Source organism: Emydura macquarii, unplaced genomic scaffold, assembly GCF_026122565.2.
Source record: "Emydura macquarii macquarii isolate MOO-44397 ecotype Brisbane River unplaced genomic scaffold, CSIRO-AGI_Emac_v2 contig_306, whole genome shotgun sequence".
In the NCBI taxonomy this organism is placed as follows: Eukaryota; Metazoa; Chordata; order Testudines; family Chelidae; genus Emydura; species Emydura macquarii.
The window spans coordinates 4,650,648-4,665,852 of NW_027130443.1; the positions used below are offsets into that span (position 1 = coordinate 4,650,648).

Consider the following 15,205-nt stretch of genomic DNA (forward strand, 5'->3'; position numbering starts at 1 on the left):
TGGATTTTCGGTTTAAAAGCAGCGGATGGAGCCGTATCTCTCGGATTTACTTCACTAGCTGTGATGACTCAAAACTGGGTCAGTGGTTTTTCCGGGGGTGGAACGTGCTGCCTGGAGAAGGAGATTTAACCCTTGCTCTCTGCCAGGCCGGAAGCGGGGCCATGGCTCCCCCAGCAGCTCCTGCGTGTGTCCTGGGGGCGGCATGGGGCAGAGAGGCTGTCACGGCTCCCCTCACACATCAGGGTATGAGGCCGTGAGCTGAGTGGAGCCACAAGGCTGGCTCCGCCTCTCTCTTGCCCTTCCATGGGGCTCCTCTGATTTACACCAGCGTACAAGAGAGGAGAATCGGCCCTGCTGACTCTGATCCATCCCCGGTGTCGCTCCATCGGGGCACAGTGGGTGATCTCAGGCTGGTGAGCCCCAGGGCCCCAGCACCCGGCCCAGGCAGCTCTGTGGGGCTGCAGGTCAGCGGCGTCAATCCGGACTAGCGCTGGGGATGTCGGTGGGTCACTCAGCAAAACCCAGCAGCGGCGCAGAAGCGGGGCTCCTGCCAGCACCCGCTGACTCCGAAGGGGGGTGCGCCTGGCCAGGAGGCTCACCCAGCCCCACATGCCCTGGACCAGGACGCCCCCAGCCCTGCCAAAGACTGGAAGGATCCCGCTGGTGGCAGATGTCCTTCCAGCCATGCCCATCTCTCGCTGGGGAGGGGTCCCTAGGACATGGGGGGCACTTTTCCAGGAGGTGCACGCTGGCTCTGGAGTGACAGGCCCTGCCCCCCGGTGCTGCCCCTCAGCCCTTTGCAATGGGTGATTTACAGTGGGCAAAATCTCCTGTCTCCCTCCCTTAACCCTGCCAGCCTCTGGCTGGGTTACGCCTTTCCTGGTAGCAGGGGGGAGGCCAGGCTCCCCCAGACCGGTGCCCGGGGTAGCCAGCAGGGGGAGGGGAAGGGGGCACCTTCGCAGAGCCTGGCCCATTGGACACGGCTGCTGAGGGGATGTGGTGTGTCCCTGGGCGGGGTGGAGCTGCCGTGACAGACCCTGGGGGACCTCCGCAAGTGGAAGAGCCTGGTGGACAGAGATTGCCAGCGGCAGGTCACGGCCCTTCGCGGGGATCTCGCTCGCATGAGACGTCCCCCAGCGGGGTGTTCACCTGGCCTGGGTTCGGATGGCAGCGCTGTCTGTGCACCGGCTCAGCGCCACGAGACGGGAACTGTTGCCTGCTTGAAGGGGTAGGGCCGGGGAGCAAAGGAGCCGGGGGGGGGGCCCAGGGGCCAGCAAGGCAGGAATGAGGACAGCTGCTCAGCTGGGTTGGGGAGCAGAGTCAGAGGTGAGTGATTGACCGGCTGGGCTGGGGGAAGCCACGGCTGGTTCACACACAGGGGCTGCTCTGCTTTAGCTCCCGGCAGCTCAGCTCCACGCAGGGGCATCTCTTCATTGCTGCAAGGTATTTATTGGCGTTGGAGGATTTGGCCGCGTGCAGGGCTGAGGCTGAGAAAGGACGGGGGGGGGGGGGGATGGGGACAGCGTTCTCCTCGGGTCTTGTCAGTCCAGCCACTGCTTGTCTGCAGCCCTGTAGCCACGTCGGTCCCGGGATATTAGAGGGGCCAGGTGAGAGAGGGAATGTCTTTAGCTGATCCAAGACAGGATGTTACCTCCCGCACCCTGCCCCGCTTAGCTTTTAAGTGGCACTGTTCAGCCATAGCTATCAAAGCACTTTACATTATCCCCATTTTAGAGATGGAGAAGCTGAGGCACAGAGCGGGGAAGTGACTGGCCCAGGGTCACCCAGCAGGTGAGCGGTGGAGCTGGGAGTAGAACATGAGGCTAGGCCCAGCCGTTGGCCCACGCTGCCTCCTTCAAGTCTCTCCCTATTGCCCCACACGTCTCCGATGGGTCCAGCAGCCACACCCCCAGCCCTGCCCCGAGGAGGGTCAGGCGACAGCAGTCAATGCTCCGGTGGCCGAGCTCCAGCACAGAGCCGTGAGGAGAGACTAGAACAGCTGGCACATCCCAGGCGTGTGTGCAGATGTGCGAGTGTGGGAATAGTCACAAGGATGGCGGTGGCGGCCATGTGACGTGATCGCCGTGCCACGCGTTTCCCATGCACCGAGGGGCACGTTCCCTGCGCTCTAGCTCCTATCGACCCCTCCTGACCTGAGCGCCGAGCCACGGTTCAGGTGCCGGGGGGTTGTTTCCGTTAGGAGGAGAAGCTGATGATGACGTCAGGTATTTCTTGGATGCAATCCTGGTTCTTTGCAAGCATTGCACAAAGCCTGTTTCCCTGCACCCAGCCGGAATCAAACAGCAAGAGGCAGCGTCTTTGCTCACAACTCCACGTTCCTTTCAGCCAGCGCTGGGCCCTAAAGCTCTTGCTCTTAGCTTTTTCTCAGGGCCACAGTTCTAGTGCTTCTGGGGCCGGTGCTTCTCTGCTGTCTTCTTTGCCCTGCTTCTCTTTTACACGCACCTCAGCCTTCATGAAACAATTCCCCGAGACACTTCTCCTCCCACCTGGCTCTATGTTTTGGGTGGAGGCTGCTCTTGTTTCAGCTACTGGCTCTGCAACGGAGCTCGACTGGTTTATCCCAAAGGAAGGACGGCTTTGCCACCCACCCTGTTTCACCCACTCCTCTGCACTGAGCAGCCGCTATTTTCATAAAGCTGGGTGCCACTCCTGGACTGCACAGCCATCCCCGCCTCCCGGCAGCGAGGGCCATCACCGTACCCCGTGCTGCATGCAGAGCGCTGGGGCTGCTCACCTACAGCCAGCCTCCCAGCTTTGCAGGGGCGTGGAGGCAGCTGGGGAAAGGGAAGCCCATGCAGGGGCCTGGCCGTTGCGTGTGAAAGCTGCAGGAGGTGTGGAGGAATTGGGGACTGGTTGCAGCATGACGCTCTGCTATGGCGCGCCTTGGTTTGCACCCCCGTAAAGGAGAGGCTGCAGGGCCGTGTGCTCAGCCCTGCCTGTCTTGCCCAGCTTTGTGCTTCTCTCTCATTGCACGAGCCGCGGAGGCTGGTATCGTCCTTGGGCTTCCTCCAGCTGCGTTTCTGTCCCTCCCACGTGCCTTTGGAAGCCACGTCCTGCCGCCCAGGGTTATCCCAGCAGCTGCCAGCTAATCCTCACCCCGTCTCTTTGGGACGAAGGAGGAGGCTGCGTTCGTGGTTTAATCCCGTCTCCTGGGGCGTCTAGCTCCCAGCGCTGTCACGCCCGCCTGGCCCCTGAGCAGCTGTTCTCTTGTCTGACGTTTCTAAGCTTCTGTTTTCGCCCGATGGCTTCAAAGTCAGCCCCAGCCTGAGAGCTGCACCAACTCCCCAGAGGCGGGGCTGGCGCTCCAGCCGGGTCCTGTGGCCCGGGAGTCAGTCAGCAACCTGGGAGGCAGATCTTCCTGTAGCACAAAGGATCTCACGAAAATCCCAGCTGGGAAGGAGCCAGCCGGTCACCCCATCCCTCTGCTGACACAGACGCGCTTTGGCCAGCACCGCCTAAAATGCCTCAGATCAAGGGACTTCCCCGCTCTTCCTTAGGCCACTGCTCCACAGGATTTCTCCCACCGGACGTGCTCCTATCTCTCCCCCCAGGTTCAGGGCCCAATTCGCCTCTCCCTCACTCTGCTGCAGATCGGCAGTAGCTCCATGGAAGTCCAGGAGGGGAGAGGGGGGGTTGTTAAGAAAGGATTGTTCCCTGTTGCATATGGATCTCGGCTTGTCCGGGTGCAAAGCCATTAACTGCATCTGCCTCACTCCCTAAGCATGCCCCTGTGATTTGAAGACCAGGCGACGCAGCCAGGGTTTATTGCTTTCTGGGAACAAGATCATGTTGGAAGCCAGGATATGAAAGCAAGACTCGGTCATGCTCTTTAAGGTTTATTGAAGGAAACAAAGGGGCGGCGGATGGGAATGAATCGATCCCAGTTGAACCCTGCACCCTCCTGCCAGGGAGCAGAAAGGTCAGCCCGTTACAGTCAGATTCAGCCTTGACTGATGAGACGTACCATTGGGTTATCCCAAATTCTGGGGAATATTTACAGCCTCCTTTCTTTACAACAAACAGCGTTTTCAGCAGGTGTAACCTAGGGCAGCTATCTAACGGGTCGTTAGGAACGATTGTGGGGAACTACTGGAACAAGGAAGGACTGAGAGAGAGCACGGTGGGTGTGTCTCGTCTGGTACAATCTGCACAGAGCGGAGTGCACAAAGATATCTGATTCCAGAAGACTCCTAGTATTGTAAAGGGGGACAGGAAATAGTTTGTCCCATCCCACATTGGGATGAAACCAAAAACCTTCAAAGTTTTTCATGAAAAAACAGGGGGTGCAGAAGAGAAAAGCCTAGCTCAGTGGTTAAGGGCCTCATCTGGAAATGGGACTTGAACTTGGCCATCTGGGCTATTTGTGGATGGCTCTCTGCCAGCAGAGTGGGTCTACTGTGTATAACTACTTAATTATTCGTTGGGGCAGAGCGTGAGCGAGACACTGCCTCTGTGGCTGGGTGTTTGGGGATCTCATCGCTGGTTGTGGGAGGCCCATGTTTAAGTCTCTGTGTTTCTTCAGTGTGGGTCCCCCCCCGCTCCAGAAGGCCCCTTTGCTATCGGGTTTGTCTGCGTCTCTCTTTCCTTGCTTTGAGCAGTGATTCTGTGCAAAACCTGAACAAAACCTCGTCAAAACCAGCCCTGTCCTACGAAAAGTTTTTTGTTTTTGCGAAATTGGCCTTTTCCAGTGAAAACCCCCATTCCACTGAACACTCCCGCCCAGCCCTGGTGCAGGGCAGGTAAAAGAAACTCACGAGTCACATGTGCCGCAGCCCGTCACATCCAGTGAGCTGCTGGAGTTTTCTGAGCCATTGTCGTGCCGGGAAATCGGCTGCCTTTGATCTCAAGAGCAGTTACCACATTAAAAACGGGTCTTTATTTAACTAGACCACGGCTGCGTGTGCAGCACCAGTGCTCTCAGTTTAGTACCCGGCATCTGGCGTTGTCCCATCGTTACTGGTGTGGAGAGGGCGCAGGTGCGCGCGTGTGAGTGGGTGTGAAATGTATCAATACACCAAGGGCTATAGGTAAGTCCTTTACCGGGGTAGCGCAGTCTAGTGGCTATAGCACTAACCTGGACCTAGGCAGTCCGAGTTCTATTCCTCGCTCTGGCTGGCCACGTGACCTTGGGTGAGTCACTTGCCTCTGACGCCCCTCCTGTCCTTTGCCTACCTTGTCTGCCTAGGTTGTAAACTCTTTGGAGCAGGGACTGTCTCTTAGTAGGTCTTTGTACAGCACCTAGCACGGTGGAGCCTCTATGCCCTGCCCCCCCCCATAATGGTATCTTGGCTAAGTAACCTGTATAAAGGGTGCGATAAAACACTCCCCGATCTTGTAGCGCTTTTGCAAAGTTTAATTTAGGTGCTTTGCTCTCTGTGGGTGGAGGCGCCTGTCCAGAGAGAGAACAAGGAATCACTGACCCCGTCTATCCGTTGGAGAGCAGTGTTCTTCATGCAGCCTAGCCAGTGGGAATGCGTCTCGTGACAAGATCACAGCTTCCACTAAACACATGCCCCGTGAGAAAGGGGCATAACCTCACTGGCGCTCGCTAGCACCAGGCCACACCTGACGCTCCTCCCAGGACTCTGCTGTTCTCACGCAAAGAGAACCCTCCGATGCACCGCCCCGTGTCTGGAGCGCAGCGTGGCACGCATTTCTACCCGGCGGTTTCTCCAGGGCTGACACGGCGAACTGCCCGTGTCGAGCACTCAGAACGGCACAGGGCACTGGGGAGTGATGGCCTGAGACTGATGGGGCCAGGATGCACAGGGGCCAGTCGCTGTCCCAGGGGCGTTTGCTAGCGGGAGGAGAGTTACTTGTCTCAGTGGCATTTCGAGATGGGGATGGGGAAGTCTGGATCCATGCCCAAGTCCCGGGGGGAAGGGGGGTGGTTACACCCGGGACACTGGGATCCAGACCCAAACATCCCTGCCCTACAGGTTGCGGGACGAGGGGTGACTGACGGTACCCGCACAGGTCTCAGAGCCAGGGGAGGGGACCGAGCTGCTGCTCCAAGACCCGCGTGGTGATGGGTGCCAGTCCGTCTGGAGGGGAGGGGTGGGACCCTGGTTTCCTGCAGGGAGGGGGTTCTCGGGCCGGTCTAGGCCTGGCTTGCTAGTCCAGGGCCCATAGCGCTTCCCCAGCAGCGCTCTGGGCCTAGAGGCTAAAATGTTTTATTCTCTCTCTCTTTGCAGTTAAAAAAGCCAAGTTTGATGGGGCCCAAGGTAAGTTGCTGCCTCGGCCCTGGGTCACGTGGGCGACATGGATGTCTGGGGCAGAAGCCTCTGCCCAGCCCCCAGTTGGCACTGTGGGATCGGGAAGGGGGGAGGGGGGGGGGTCGGTGCTGGAGGAGTGGGGGCTGGGCCGGTCCCGATGCTGAGATCCTCAGGAAGGCCAAGGCTGGGTTCAGCTGGGGCAGTGCAGGGAGAACGTCCATCGTGCTGGCTGCAGAGACTCTTGCGCGGGGACGGGCAGGACTGGACTGATGGGCAAAGCCAGCAGCCGGCCTGCCGGGCGGGGGTGGGAGCGCTTCCAGCCCAGCTGGGCTGAGTGGTGCCCCCCTGCCCTGGGCCAGGCTTCACCCTCCGGTCCCTTCCCCGCAGAGAAGTTCAACACCTACGTGACGCTGAAGGTGCAGAATGTCAAAAGCACGACCATCGCCGTGCGAGGCAGCCTGCCCTGCTGGGAGCAAGACTTCATGTTGTGAGTCCTGCCCTCGGGGAGGGGGGGACGGGGGGCTGCAGGGGCCTCCAGCTCTTGGGGGGCGAGTGTCAGATAAAGCCCACGTGCCCCCTGAGCGCCGCAAATCATCCAGATCAGGGCATCAGGATCCGCAGAGCCAGCAGCCGTGACCCTTTGCTCTTCCCACGGTGGGGTCACTGAGCCGGGACCTGCCCCACGGCCCAGCTGGACAATGAGTTCCCAGCAACACCCGGTCACGCGCCTCTGCCCTGCCCTCCATCCAGGCCTTCACCCTGCCCCGTCTTTCCAGAGATGCTGCTCTGGGAGGCGACTGCGGCGTGTCTCAGGTCACCCCAGCCCGCCTTCGATGAGTGGCCCAGAGAAAGTCCTGGGCCCGCAGCCACAGTTGGGTGGCAGGGCAGGGGAGACGGGTCTTGGCGCACCCATGGATGCTGGCCCTGCCAGACCCCCAGGTGGGTGCCAGGTCCCTGCTCCCTGGCTGGGCACGACGCCAGAGGCCCTCGACACGCGGGTGGAGCGCTCAAGAGAGCGGGCTGCCAGCTGAGCCACTGCAGTTTGCCGAGGGGCCATGGGAACCGGAGCCAGGTGAGACCAGGCATTCCCTAGCCATGATCAGTGTAAACACCTGCCACGCCGCAGAGGTGGGGCATTGGGAACGCCCGAGGGGCCCCGGCTAGGCACAGAGCATGTGGCTACTGGGAACAAGGTGGGTGAGGCAGACCCTGGAGGATCCCAGCAGCAAGGGAGAGGGCAGCACTGAGGACCGGGCAGGAAATCCCTGCTCCTCTTTGCTCCCTGGGGTCACGGGGTGGCAGGACGCCCGCTGCAGACACAGCCATGACTCACCTAATGGCCTGAATCCCCGTCACTCCAATGACGCCCCCATCTCAGGCCAAGTGACGAGTATCAAGTCGTTGGCGGCTCCAGATTTGGCCTTGCTTAGCCGCGGGGTCACCGGCGCCGGCGGGCGGGGGACCCTGAATTCACATTGCGTAGGGCCTGCCAAAGAAAAAAGCAGCCCCCCCTCCCCTGGGGGGGGGTTACAATGAACTGACAAACACAATGCCCAGACTTGAGCTGTGGGACAACTGGCAGCTCGTGCGACCTTGGGAGGCGGCGCTGCCTGGGCCATGGGTCAAAAGGACGGGGCGGGAGCGCTCCAGGCCCAGCCTCTCCCAGCGTGGGGCGCTGCGGGAACGAGGCAGGGGCACTGAACCTCGGCCGCTCCACTAAGTGCCCTCCTGGCATGAGCTCACTCAGTTGTGGGGCCCAACGGGGGCCCGGGGCCAGGCTGCCCAAGGCAGGGGAGAGGCAGCGAGCCAGACCAGGCCGGCACTGATGGGCAGGTGGTCGCTTTGTTTCCCTTGCAGTGAGATTAACCGGCTGGACCTGGGGCTGACGGTGGAGGTGTGGAACAAGGGGCTGATCTGGGACACCATGGTGGGGACGGTGTGGATCCCCCTGCAGACCATCCGGCAGTCCAACGAGGTAGGCTCCCTGCCCTGCTCTCTGCCCTTCGGCGCCCAGCCAGGACCAGCCGTGGCCACCTGCCGGCTTCCTGGGGGCAGGGAGGAGGTGACTGGGGGGAGGAGGGACCAGGCGTCCTGGCAGACTCACCCGTCCCCTGCACCCACAAGCCCCCTTCCCATGATGAGGCTCATTTTCCTCCTAAGCCCCAGTGCCCGAGGGCAGGGACGGGCACCGAGCCAGGCTGGCAGTGCATGGGGGCAGGGCAGCCCGAAGGATTTGGGGTTCTCTTCCAGCAGCTGGGAGGAAGGCGAGGCTGGGGTGGGGAGGGGAGCGGAGGGGTCGTCACGTCTCGTCTCCAGGATGCGAAGGGTTAATGATGAGTCCTCCTGCCCCCCTCCAGCAGGCGGCACTCCAAGGTGCCATGGGGCAGGCCAGGGGTTCAGACCCCCCCCCCGCCCTGCTCTGGATCCCGTGGGCAGGCAGCCAGTGCCCGGAGGAGGGCGGGGCTGGGCGAGCGAGGGGGTTGGGGGGGGACTGATGTTTGCAGGCGGGCACCGGGGCTCCTGCGAGAGGAGACGCTCAGACTCCGTGGCCCGGCGCTGCCACCGATCGCCCCCCCGATCCACGGGGGGGCTCGAGGCAGGGGCGGGAGGAGGGGACGTGGCTGCCCAGACAATGGGGCTCTTCCCTCTCGTTCCTGGCAGAAAGCAGAGCAGGGGCCTGGGACTCAGGACTCCTGGGTTTCATTCCTTGCTCAGGAAATCGCTGCCCCCTTGGCGCCTCAGTTTCCCCAAGTAACAGACCCTCCCCCCTGCACACGGGGGCTGCGAGGCTTAGCCCCGTGAAGCAGCCAGAGGAGGGGAGCGTGGCAGGAGACTGGCTCCGTGCGGCTGCGGCTGGCACGGCCGCGGGACAGGCGACTCCCAGCCCACACCCCAACAGCTCCGGTCCTGGCCCGGCCCAGGCAGGCTCCATGCTGCCGGGTGAGCGTGTGGGACTGATCCCCAAGGGGGGACGTGGCTAGCCCTAAGGCGGGTGCTATGGGGCAGTGCCCGCGCCATGCCCAGCGCCCGCAGGCTGGGCTCTTTGCTGTGCCGGGATAGTCTGAGCAGGGCTTCGTTCCCCTGGCGTCGGCCCTGACTTGCCGGTTCTCTCCCGCAGGAGGGCCCTGGGGAATGGCTCACTCTCGACTCCCAGGTCATCATGACTGACAACGAGATCTCTGGGACCAAGGACCCCACCTTCCACCGCATCCTGCTGGACACCCGCTTCGAGTTACCCCTCGGTATAGTGCCCCCCCCAGGGCTGGGGGGCGAGCGGAACTTGTGGCCTCTGCCCCCCGGCGCGCCTCCAACCCCATCCATGTGCCCGGGGTTCTCCCTCCTTGGGGTGTTTCCCTCCTCCCGCCCCAACTGTGCAGATGAGGGGGACTGAAAGAGCTGGGGGGCCCCAAAACTGGAGGGGGAGGAGTCCTGTGGGGGGAACTGTGGGGGGAGCCCTGGGGGCTGCGGGTCGGGATTGAGGGGCACCGGCAGAGCTGTGGGGGAGCCCTGGGGGCAGCTTCACAGCAGAGTCTTTCCTGGATTCCCTCCCTCTCGCCATGTGCCCAACCTGCTCCTCTGCCCCCTTTTCCCTTCCGGTGAGGAGCCGATCGGGGTGTGGTGCTCCCCGGCTCTGCTCCCACCCCCCACGCTGGAGCTGGGAGCCCTGGCTCCTTCCTGGCTCTGTCCCGGCCTCTGACCCTCTCCACGGGCTAAGTGATGCCAACAATCAATGGTGCGATATCGCTGGCCCCGTCACGGTGGATTTCGCCGTCATCTGCCACAACCCGGCCTTGGGGGGCAAGGCTGGGACAAGGGTCGTTTCTTTTCTTTCTCACCCCCTCTCCTCCGGCCCTACCCTGACCGCCCCTTCCCTCCCTGCCCCACAGATCCACCCCCCAGCCCAGCACAGGCTGTCTCTCCCCGCGGCGCTGGCTGGCCAGCTGCAGGTCCAGCCAGAGGCCAGGCGCCGTACCCCGGAGCTGGCCCCTGACTCCATGTGTGGGGTCCCGGAGGCTGCATTGGGAGGGAGGGGCCGGGCGCGGTGACCCCATGGGCTGCTGGCAAGGGGCCTCTCTGCTTTCAGACATCCCCGAGGAGGAGGCCAGGTACTGGGCGAAGAAGCTGGAGCAGCTGAACGCCATGAAGGATCAGGACGATGTAAGTCAGATCCGGGGCCTGGCTTCCCCCGCCGGCCCCTGCGAGGGGCTTTTCAGCCCCCCGGCACCGCTGGCTTGGCATGCACGCAGGTGGCACCTGGTGGGGTGAGTGGTGGCCAAGCGTGGCTCCTGCTTCACCGGCAGAGCCGGAGTCTGGGGGACGAGGGGGAAATCCGTGGCCCTGGCCTGTGTCTCTCCTTCCCCTCCCATGGGGACCTGCTCTGAGTGCCATGGAGCGCTGGGGTGTCTAGCTTCACCCCCCCCACACCCCAAATGGCTGCAGGGCCTGGGGAGGGGGCCGGCCGGGAGACCGCCCGGCGGGGATCCCCGTGACCGTCCCTCTGTCTCTCCCCAGTTCGCCTTCCAGGAGGAGCAGGACAAACCGCTCCCTGTGCCCGGTTCCCAGTGCTGTAAGTACCAGTCCCCCCACGTGCAGCCCCCCCCACCCCCCTCGCAGGGCTGGGTCACAGGCGCCTTTCGGGCTAGAGCCCGGGGGCTCGGGATGGGGCCTGGACAGAGGGGGGGCGGCAGTTTGTGGGTATCTCCCGACTCCACACAACACCCTGGCATTGGTTTGCCCCCAGATGAGGTGGGGTGGGGGTGATCCGAGGCCCTGTGTCTCCCTTGCCCCCCTAACTCACGGCCCCCTCCCAGTACGCGCATGGCCCTGCACCCCCGGAGGCGCGCCGGGAGAGCACACCGCCTCCAGCCTGCGCCCTGCGGGGTTCCCGGCTCGGCACCCCTGCCCGGATCTCCAGGGGAGCAGGACTCGGCCTGGGTCATGGGTCTGGAGACGGGACCCCCCCTCCTCTGAAGTCCTTGGCCCCTTCCCTCTCTCCCCCCTCCCCCCCCGCTCTCTCCCCTCCCTTTCTCTGCCCGTGTGTTCGCTCCCCTCTGCTCCAGTCCTCTGCCTTGGCCCGGGAAGCTTTGGAGCTGGGTCGGTTCCGCTCGGCCCACGCCGGGGAGCAGGTCGCCTGAACAGAGGGGGTGGCCGGGGGCGGTTGGGATGCTGAGGAAGGGCTGATCCAGGGGGTGACGGGGACTCAGCACGGGGTTGGGGAGAAGTTCCCAGCGCAGGGAGGGTAGGGCCTGGTTGAGTAGCACTGAGCCTGGGAGAAGCTGGGGCTGGGTGGCCCTGCTGAGGTAGGTGTCGGCGCGTGTGAGGTGGGGGGTGCCCCAGAGGAGGCAGAGTTGGGGGCTGGATCCGCCCCGAATCTCTTGGCTTTGCAGCTGATTCCCTTTGAGAGACGTGAGAAGTGGCCCCCACCCTCCCCAGCTGGCAGCAGACTCATTGGGCTAGTCACTTCCCCGCCCCCGACCGCACTCTGCGCCTCAGTTTCCCCCTTTGCAAAACGGGGGCTCATCACATCCACCGCGAAGGGCTGTGCGTTGTGGGTGCGAATTGGTCAGGGGGCCAAATTCCCTGCTGCCATAAGGCCGGTGAGGTCGGGGGGTTACAGTCGGGATGAGTCTGTCCCGTTATTCCAGAGACAGGCGTGAGGGGCTCTGACCTCCGCTTCTGCTGACGTCCTGCAACGCGGCCTCCAGCTTCCTGTGTTTGTGTCCTGCTGCTGCCCCAGGCGTCCTTGCCCCGGTTCGCTGTGGCACGGAAGCCGGGAAGCTGCCTTGCAGCCGCTGGCTCGGACCTAACCTCTCGTGGGTCTCTTTGGCGCGCGCGTGTTGGCGAATTGTCCCTCATGGGCGGAGAACCGGGACCAGCCGAGCTCTGGGCTGGGAACGGGGACCCCGGACCCTGAATGTAGAAGTGGCGACTTCAGGACCCGGTGCCAGTCCCTCTCCTCCTCGGGAGAGAAGTGCTCAGGGGTGCCTGGACACCCCCGCATCCGGGGCGTGGGGCTCGTACCCTGCGTGTAGCAATGCAGCGTGTGGAGGGTGGGGAGCTGCCCCCCACTCTCCCGGCATCGCTAGAGACGAGGTCTTTGGCTGATCCGCGATGTTCTCTTCGGCGCTGCAGCGTTTGGGCTGGGGCGAGACGAGGAGGCGACCCAGATCCCCCTCCCTCTGCTCTTTCTTCCAGCCTGCCCCCCAACTTCTGGGTCTGCCTCTCACAAATCCCCGCTCTTTCCCCCAGGCCCCTCCCCACACAGGCTCCTTGCTCGCCCTGCATCCTGCTCAGGTGCTGTGGTCAGATCCCACCGGGGCCTGTCCAGAACGTGCGCCTGCAGGGGGCCTGACCCCCCCTCTCCAAGCATACGGCAAAGACGGGCCCTGGCCGCACAGTTCCGCTCAGGTCTGAATTTTCCCAACGCCGGGTGCGGGACGGGGCTGGATCCTGAACCCCGACTCGGCCCGGCGCAGCACTGGTGCCTGGGCCACGAGTCCCAGCGCTGGGGCTGCGGGGTTTTGCTTTGGGCCCGTCTCTTTGGTCTCCCACCCGGGCTCTAACCCCTGCTCCCTCCGTCCTATCCGTCTTATTGTCTCTGCCCCTTTTCTTTATAGGCAACTGGAATTATTTTGGCTGGGGAGAACAGCAGAGTAAGTATCCGATCACCCTCTCGCCTAACACGCGGGTGGCGCCCCCTTTCCTACCCGCTGACTCCCCACCAGGGCCGGCCACCACTCCAAACCAGTGGAGGCCCATTCTGGCACTGGTTCCTTTCAGCCCTGCAGGCTAGGGCGGAAGAGGCGTGGGAGAGGGGAGCAGAGGGGTCCTGTGAGCTCAGGGAACGGCATGGCTCGCCTGCAAAACTGGGGGCTTGGAGTCTGGCCTTGCCTGGCTTTCTTCTTTTCATGCAGTTGGCATGTCTCCCCAATGCTCCGCGAGAGAGGCGAGCGCCCCCCGCTGCTGGCGCCCGGGACCGTCTCCACACGCCTTTTTGGGGTGGCTGGCTGGATCATGCCCGGGGCGGGGAGGCTGGGCGCAGGGCAAATGGAGCGGTGCACAGCTGGCCTCGCCATGCGCTGGTCAAAGGACGGGGCGTGACCCCTGCACGCAGGTCCCCCACACGAGGCGCTAGGCTTGGCTTTGGGCCCTTGGCACCCGCCCGTAGAGGGCATTGCCCAGGGAAATCTCGCCTCTCCAAGGCAGGAGAGCATAGGGATTAGTTGGCATCCTGCAGATCCCGCCTCCATCTCTTCCTCCCCTTCCCCTTCCCCCGCCCCTTATGTACACTCCCACTCCCCCCCTCCCTCCCAGGCGGGGGTAGCTGCATTCCAGGCGGGGGTAGCTGCATTTTCGGGGGGCGGGGGGAATCCCATCACCCCCCATCCTCTACTGGTGGAAGGCGGAAGGTCCTCGTGGTCTGGGGGATGTGAAGGGGACAGCTTGGTGGGCCGATGCCTGAAGACCCTGGTTTAGATTTCGGGTCGCTCCTAGCCCCTGGAGGACGCGGCGGCGCGGCCCCACATTGTGCGCTGCCAGGGCCATGCCACTCTTGGCACGCGACATGTCGGGCCGTGACACTCCCGCTCCAGGGGAACGTCCGCAGAGCTCGACGGGCTAAATATCGCCCCCTCGAATCCGCTCCCCCCACTCCAAAGTTGGGCCCAGGCACCGAGGGGGAACCGTGCGGTCTCCAACTCCCTGCCGGGAGAGGGCAAGGACCGAAGGGACGGAGCCGGATAGGGTTCTCTAGCCTCTGCCAGCGGGCTCCGCGCAGGGGCCGGGCCGGGCCACGGATGCCGATTGCGGCCGGGGGGCCCCGAGCCAGCATCCCTGCGTGCCCAGCACAGGCCAGCCCGCCTCTCCCCACACGCACGTGGGGCTGGATAGCCAGAGCTGCTGGGCCCCACTGGACGTCACTGCCCGCCAGGCCCAGGCCCCTCTCGAGGCCTCGGGCAGCGTCCTTCCAGCTGAGACTCGGAGGAGAAAGTTGGGCGGGGGGCAGCTGGGTTTTACGGGCGGGAGGCTGGCGTTGTCCGTGCTGCTCAGACAGTAGCTCGCTCAGACCTCTCGCCTCCCCGGGCGAAACGCTCACGGGCGGCACCGGCCCTTCGCAGACGATGACCCCGACAGCACCATGGACGACCGGGACAGCGATTACCGAAGCGAGACCAGCAATAGCATCCCGCCTCCGTACTACACCACCTCCCAGCCCAACGCCTCGGTCCACCAGTATCCCATGAGGCACCAGCAGCAGGGCTCCCGCGACTCGTACACGGACTCTGTGCAGAGCTATGAGATGGACTACTCCGACCAGCGGCCCATCAGGTAGAGTGGGGCGGGGGGGGGGGGAGCCCGGCGCCTGCCCTCGGATGCCACGTGACACTGAAATGCCCCAGCCACCAGGTGGGAGAGGCGAGACCAGGCTGCGTGAGGTGCGCACCGGCTGCAGAGATGGGGGATAGGTAGACGGACGAGACGGGGGCTGTGTCTGAAGAGGAGAAAAAGCCAGGCCCTCGGGCAGATTAGCTACAGCTCTTGGTATGCAGGGGTGCCCCGCCCGAGCATTTCTGTGCCAGCCCTCCAGAATCTTAGCTTTCATTCAAAATGGAAATCCTGTCCCTGGGGGGAAACCTTCCGGCTGAGCCCCCCCGGGCTGTGCAGGCTGCAGGCAGTCAGGAGCTGCTGCCCAAGGAGAGGGGCCCCCAGCTGCCTGCATTCCTCTGGCCGGGCTGTTAACTCTGAAACCTAGTGATGGGGTCCAGCAGTGCCAGTGTGCACTGTGCTTGTAGAAAGAGCTATTCTGGGTGGGTGGGCGGAGTTTGGATGTGTGGGCGGAGTTTAACTAACCCACCATCCTCCTATCCAATCCCTGGCTAGTATTAGAACACCAGAGGGTAAAGAAAAACCCTAATAAACATCAGGGAGCTGAAGGTGTGTGTGGGGCGGCGGGATCCGAATCTCAGGGG

At 63.3% G+C, this 15,205-nt stretch overlaps 1 protein-coding gene across 1 annotated transcript in view; it reads left to right on the forward strand.

The window, feature by feature from the left end:
• Positions 1-2,215: 2,215 nt before the first annotated feature.
• The window catches only part of UNC13A (unc-13 homolog A), a 77,372-nt gene continuing 64,382 nt past the window's right edge, over positions 2,216-15,205 (forward strand). The window contains exons 1-9 of the mRNA XM_067562030.1: positions 2,216-2,225; positions 6,216-6,245; positions 6,624-6,723; positions 8,094-8,211; positions 9,355-9,478; positions 10,321-10,394; positions 10,749-10,803; positions 12,854-12,889; positions 14,354-14,564. Coding sequence (XP_067418131.1) covers positions 2,216-2,225; positions 6,216-6,245; positions 6,624-6,723; positions 8,094-8,211; positions 9,355-9,478; positions 10,321-10,394; positions 10,749-10,803; positions 12,854-12,889; positions 14,354-14,564 — 758 coding nt within the window. The remainder of the gene's footprint in view (positions 2,226-6,215; positions 6,246-6,623; positions 6,724-8,093; positions 8,212-9,354; positions 9,479-10,320; positions 10,395-10,748; positions 10,804-12,853; positions 12,890-14,353; positions 14,565-15,205) is intronic.